This window comes from Pomacea canaliculata, linkage group LG7, assembly GCF_003073045.1.
Source record: "Pomacea canaliculata isolate SZHN2017 linkage group LG7, ASM307304v1, whole genome shotgun sequence".
NCBI lineage: Eukaryota > Metazoa > Mollusca > Gastropoda > Architaenioglossa > Ampullariidae > Pomacea > Pomacea canaliculata.
The window spans coordinates 19,024,543-19,030,346 of record NC_037596.1 but is presented as its reverse complement, the minus strand read 5'-3'; the positions used below and the strand labels follow the sequence as shown (position 1 = coordinate 19,030,346).

At 42.7% G+C, this 5,804-nt stretch overlaps 1 protein-coding gene across 2 annotated transcripts; it reads right to left on the bottom strand.

Annotated features, from left to right (window-relative positions):
* Positions 1-532: 532 nt before the first annotated feature.
* On the bottom strand, positions 533-5,329 carry LOC112568618 (multidrug resistance-associated protein 1-like). Of its 2 annotated transcripts, none has more exons than XM_025245996.1 (7): positions 4,399-5,329; positions 2,970-3,149; positions 2,499-2,624; positions 1,925-2,052; positions 1,344-1,478; positions 1,117-1,178; positions 533-694 (listed from the first exon to the last, which is right to left on the bottom strand). In XM_025245996.1, exons 2-7 carry the CDS (start codon positions 3,058-3,060, stop codon positions 553-555), a joined length of 684 nt encoding a protein of 227 aa, XP_025101781.1. In that variant the 5' UTR covers positions 3,061-3,149; positions 4,399-5,329; the 3' UTR covers positions 533-552. The 2 variants fall into 2 exon arrangements, with proteins under 2 accessions (XP_025101781.1, XP_025101782.1); XM_025245997.1 differs by lacking the exon at positions 4,399-5,329 and adding an exon at positions 3,317-3,400.
* Positions 5,330-5,804: the final 475 nt, after the last annotated feature.

Sequence of the window (5,804 nt, the reverse complement as noted above, 5' to 3'; positions counted from 1 at the left end):
GCTCTTCTCTACGCTGAAACAACAAAGTCGGTACAAACATGTCAGTGAGCTTATCAAAACTAATTTTATTAAGGAGGATATTTAGGAGATAATTAACAAATAGGATAACCCTCAAGAATCACTCACTGACACAAACAGAATAAACTTAACATAGTTTAAGTTCTGTTACAGAAAACTAGTAAAGACTACTTGAAGTCTTGGTAGTCGTGAGCCATGAAAATAATAAAGAGAAGTTGAGGCATCGGAATGAATGATGCAGCGATCTGACATAATGAACGATGATAGCAGATAATGGCAACAAGTTTTAAACTCTTCTTAGGAATTTTAAACTTTTATTTTTTTGATAGCAGCATGGACTAAGTTTTGATGGGTAAATGCTTCCAAGCTGAGAAGGAATGTGACTTAAGAAGAGCAGAAAGCGAGAAACGAGTAAAGACATGGACAACTGTGACATAACAGAAGACAACAGTAAGACGAAAGCAGTGACATGACAGCAGGGAGATAACTCCAGTGACATGTCAGCCTATGGCAGGACAAGTGCAACATTTCTACTCACCAGGGTTTTCTGACTTTTGCGACCTCTGTGGTCCAACGCCGAATAAATTCCGGGAATATCGCAGACGTCTTGAAGCCAGGGGGAAGATCCCAAACATCTTTGGGGAAAAGTGTTGATTTGTATCCCTTTCTGATAAGGCTAAACATTGTAACAAAGATATTAAATTTAGTTGTAGTAGTCAAATTAGAGGAGGTTGTAGAGCTCACGCCTGTGTGTGGAGGAAAGCTCAGTGTGCTATTCACACACGATTACAAACAATCCGACAGGTAAGCAACAAACTCAAGCGTCAACAATGGTGGACACCATGACAAACATCAACAAAGTGTATTTACGAAAATGAACCGAGGACAGAGGAGAAGATTATGAATGATACGGGTCTGTATGTGGGTCTGTGGGCACAAATGTGCTAAAATGACTTATCAGACTTCTCTCAGTTTACAAACTTATCGTCTGCTTCTACAGTCAGTGAGGATGTCAGTAAGCCGGTAAAGAATCGCAGACCTTGGATGTCTTGTAATTAACATTAAAACTTTTGATAACAGACATTACGGAAATCTGACCTCGTGACCCAGTGAAAGGTCACTTTTGAGGGAAATGAAGCGTTGTGCTCAGGATTCTCCGGCTGCAAGGATAAGAAAACAGAGTTAAATTACTAGAGAGACTGTTACACTCTGTTTTCAAAAGCTATAATGAATGCATGCAGCAGGATATTTAAGAATTACTAAGGAATGGATAATTTATTCACCCTTATTATCCTAACAAGCGACAGCTTAAACTGTATCCTTACCCTCTGGCCTGATTGAGTAGAAGAATGGGAATGGTCTCCCCTGGATTCCGACACACAGTGAAAAAAAAACTGAATTGCGATGAAAGTGAAGGAAAAAATGAAGATGGCGAAGAGAATGAAACTGTTGTCGGCGACCTGTAAATAAAATTTATAATTTTCAAAATATCCGTATAATCTTTCTACGCATGAATCCGTTAAACAGTGAAAAGCTTGTAATATGGTCACGTGACAGGAAAGTTTATTTTTGGTTGTTCAAATAAGTAATAAATGGTTGAATAAGCAAATAATAGCTTAATAAATCATTTTCCCTTTATTTAGAATATGAAGAAGATAAAGCTTTCCAAATGACATGACAATTATTGCACAAGTGTTTATCTGTTGACGTATTTACATCAATCAACACCAGTCACAAGTATAGAAGCAATTAAAGGTAATAAAGACTTTAAATATATTGAACACATTATCTCGAGTAGTTCAAAAACTTATCTCACAATGAAACATCGCTGATATCTTCAACTACAATTCCAGCACGACTACAAACTAGCATCACTAATGAAGGTAGTGTCCAGTGCCTCCCTTACCTCCTGTATGAACAAGGTGTAGAGAGGTATCACGTGGGCGCACAGCGTGAGAAACCAGAAGATGAACAACACACACGAGGAGGTCACCCCCGATACCCGGCGAGCAGAGTGAGTACTGCAGCTAGCACCTGTGGACAAATAAATGTGATTAGTGTGACTGTCTCCTCGTACTATTGCCTGCGACACACGGCCCGCGGAAAACTTGTTTACTCCATGAGACATGCTCATAACCGAAACTTTAAAGATACATCTTCTTCATTAGCTCCTTTCTTTAGCATCAACTTTCTAAAAGTGCCTGACATGGACTAGACGAGTACAGGGAGATAACCTACAGTGTTGCCGTCCGTCTTTCCCAGGTCTCTCTTAATCAGCTTTTGACTTTTGTTTGCTGATGTTCATAGTGCTCTGTCTGCATCACGGTTGTTGTTTGTTGTTAAATCGTGAACTGCGAACAGTCAGCAAGAATAAAGATGCTTCCGTGAGTCAAGAACCTTCGCTGTCAGAATATTCTGTGAAATCTGGTTATGACAGGAGTATCTGCGTGATTGAGTGTTGAGACGAAAACTAAACTCACAAAGGTCGCAGCCTTGACCCCGCAGCTGACGTAGACTGCGGTGAAGATGTGGATACCATCCAGAGACTCGTGTCTGCCCACAAAGGCCTCCAGCATGGACAGCAGGCTCAGCACCAGACACACGAACTACACAGCGAAAAAACAGAACACAACAAAAACACACCTGGTCTGAGGAACGTGGCCTGAAGACGTGCAGGACAATTGTGAGCCTGGGGCTCCATCTTTATTACTGGATCAAATGTTATCTATGGTGTGCATGTGTGCGTGTGTGTGTGTGCGTGTGTGTCGAGAGAGTGAACCAAAGTTTTGTCAAAGCCTCATATCAACTTTTATTTTTCTATTTCTTATGCCTGAAATTATAATGAGGAGAGCAAGACATCATCATCACACCACCCATCGCCATTTTCTACATTGCATTTCTCCTCTGTAAGTACCCGCTTACACAAAATAAAATGTGAGAAAATTACTTACGATTTTCGCTATATTTCTCTTGCTTGACCGGAGTCTCTCCTTTAGGCGATGAGTGTAGAGATAGTGAATGTTGACAGGGGCGGTAAGCCATAGCCACCCGCACGGCCCCCACACTAGCGCCGTGTACCGGAAGCAGGGGGTGAACTCTGGCCAACTGTTGTTGATCAGGCGAGTAAGGTTCTAGTGCAGGAGAAATTCAACCACTTAGGTCATAATGCAATGGATACAATATTACAAGTCAATCACGTGGTTAAAAAATAATACAACCATTATTGTCAGATTTCTCTCCTTTTCTTGTAATGTTAAACTAGAAATATTATTCCCCGCTTGTAGTAAACTTGACTTACCGGGACAGGGGGGAGGGGTTGGTGTTTCTACTTTGATCCAGCAACTAAGACTATATCACGACAAGGCAGTCCAGCCCTGTAAACCGATGCCACATACACGTGCAGAGAAGGAACAGCGTGCCGGAGACGAGATCTGAACCCAGGACAGCCACTCTCACTGTATTGGTGACAGGCTCAACTGCTCTAAGGCGAATATTGAGGAATAAATTTATCAGCCTCGAGAGGGGTGTGGTTAAAGACGTAGTTTGTTGTTGTAAGCATTTCAAATACATTTTAAGATAACAGTTACAGCTGTTAAAATCTTTGACGACAATCAGAAAACCATTTGTGCGTCTTGGGGAAACCGCTGTATATCTGTATAAGAATACGGTCTACATTCACGTAGGAATACATCTGCATAAAAATAAAGCGGAATGCCAGTGCTACTTGATGGACACGATTGTAATGTCTACATTGCAGCAGCTGTCATTATGTGCGATGGGAGTCACGTGACCCTTACTGCCTAATCATCCCATTTGATTGTGGCTTAGTGCGTAGAAGAAGTCGTGGTACTTTGTGGTCCAATTTAATTCGTGGCGTGATGAGTTTTCTGTGACATTACGGGTTGTTTACAAAGCCTCCCCATGTAGCTGTTTCGGTTTCTTCGTCAGTGTCGACTGATTAAGAGTAGTCACACGTTCTCAGACAATTACGACGATTAAATTCAATAATTCTACTGAACCTGAGGTCTCGTGGGTCGGGGAGTTAAGAGAATGTATATATGGACGGCTTAATTAATGTCTATAGTTCTAAGTAGTCTTGCCACCACGTTGTGAAGTTGGTAACATAAACAGGGTATATGATCCATAACCGGGTAGCTTGGGGGAACAATCGTTCTCAAACAGCGAGGTAACTACTGGCATGGTGGTCAACTACCTGTATGAATGTGTGCGTGCGTGTCCAATAAAGTTCATTCTAACTTCAAGTGTAAAAGAGAAATAATTAAGAAATATTTACTAAACGTTCTGGATAACCCTATCAGGTGTCTCCAGTTAGCTTAATGGCGTTTACCCTCCACCCATTCGCGCGGTCAACATACTTACCCAGAACTCTGATCCCCCACAAAAGTCGGCAAATCCCGTGGTGTTGATGTAGGTCAGGTTGTCCTTCATGTCAACTCAAAGCCGTGGACATCCAATGACAGGAGAAGAAATGTGTGAAGAAGACAGACTAGCAGAGGCACCTGTGTACACTCAACGTCTCGCCCTACCTCTCCCTCTGCCTCTCCCTCGGCAAACTCTCAACAGGGAAGATGCACAGCTCCTGACGATGCTCATGAAGATGAAACTATTTTTCACAATTTTACACGAAGAACAATGAACTCCTTGATCCTCTCACAAATCCTCCTCACATTCAGAGCCTAGAACCAAGGGAAGAATCGTTCAAAGACCAACGCACAGGAACACCGATTGTACGTGTTGGAAAAGAAAGATTTCCACGAGACTGTCGGAGCCTCTCTTTGGATGGCAGAGGTCATCACGTGGTTCCCGTGCAAAGCACGTTGTCGCCTGAACAGTAGCCACTGGCCACGACTACACGATGGACACTGCCAAGTCCCGGGTCACATCCACTGTTGACCAGTTTATTGCATCGTCAGGGAAGCAAAGACAGTGACGATGAGTCACGCCTCATGGCACCGTTCACTCCACAACTGAACAAACTTGTGTTTGCCACCTTGTGTACCAAGTGTACCTGATGATATTAAGCCCTGTCAGAGTGGGTCGTTCCGATAAAATAAAGATCACGGACAGTTGTCTACTAATGAAAGTCTTTTATTATTCAGTGAGAGGCTTATTTCTTCTTGTTTGCTACATAAAGACTCAACAGGACGGTTGCTATAAGTAAGTAATGCTTCACTGAATCCAGATTTCACCGACGGTAAATTATGTTGCAAAGGTATCTTCTCTCATGCAAATATTTGCGTATTTAACGGTACAGGAGTGAAAACAAAGTCTGTGACATGTTTCAAACCAAACCAAGCGACTGAGACATGGCTTTGACCCGGGCAGTGAACTCAGCAGTGACATCACGAGGACAGCCAGGTGGTCACGGTCGCATGGAGAGTGAGGCGGGTGAATGTCTTGAGATAGTGGAAGGGGAGGGAAGGGCAGTGTTTTTCATGCCAGAGATAAACACTGGCTGTTTGATGTGAAAGCTGAGAGGGCGCTGCCATGTTTATGGAGCTTACAGAGAACAAACAGGATACATGACACAGCTACAAGACAGGATACAGGGTACAACTCAGTGAGAGGACAAGAGACTGGATACAAACAAGTGGAAAGGAAAACTCGGGAAGTAGTTCAGGTAGACACGGAGACTAACTGGCAGGTGGACAACGGGAGACAACTACGAAAATAAAGTGTGTGTGTCTATCCGACAAAAGTCAGGTACATGTATGTGTGGGGGTGGGGTAGGGGTACGTACGTGTGTAAGTTACAGAATAAGACAA

Excerpts from the sequence above, each read along its gene's own strand:
- LOC112568618 (XM_025245996.1), bottom strand. The coding sequence starts at position 3,060 with ATGGCTTACCGCCCCTGTCAACATTCACTATCTCTACACTCATCGCCT. Across the intron at positions 1,479-1,924 it reads ACACCTTGTTCATACAGGAG|GTCGCCGACAACAGTTTCAT; the intron begins GTAAGGGAGGCA and ends TTTTATTTACAG. Across the intron at positions 1,179-1,343 it reads CTACTCAATCAGGCCAGAGG|CCGGAGAATCCTGAGCACAA; the intron begins GTAAGGATACAG and ends TTATCCTTGCAG.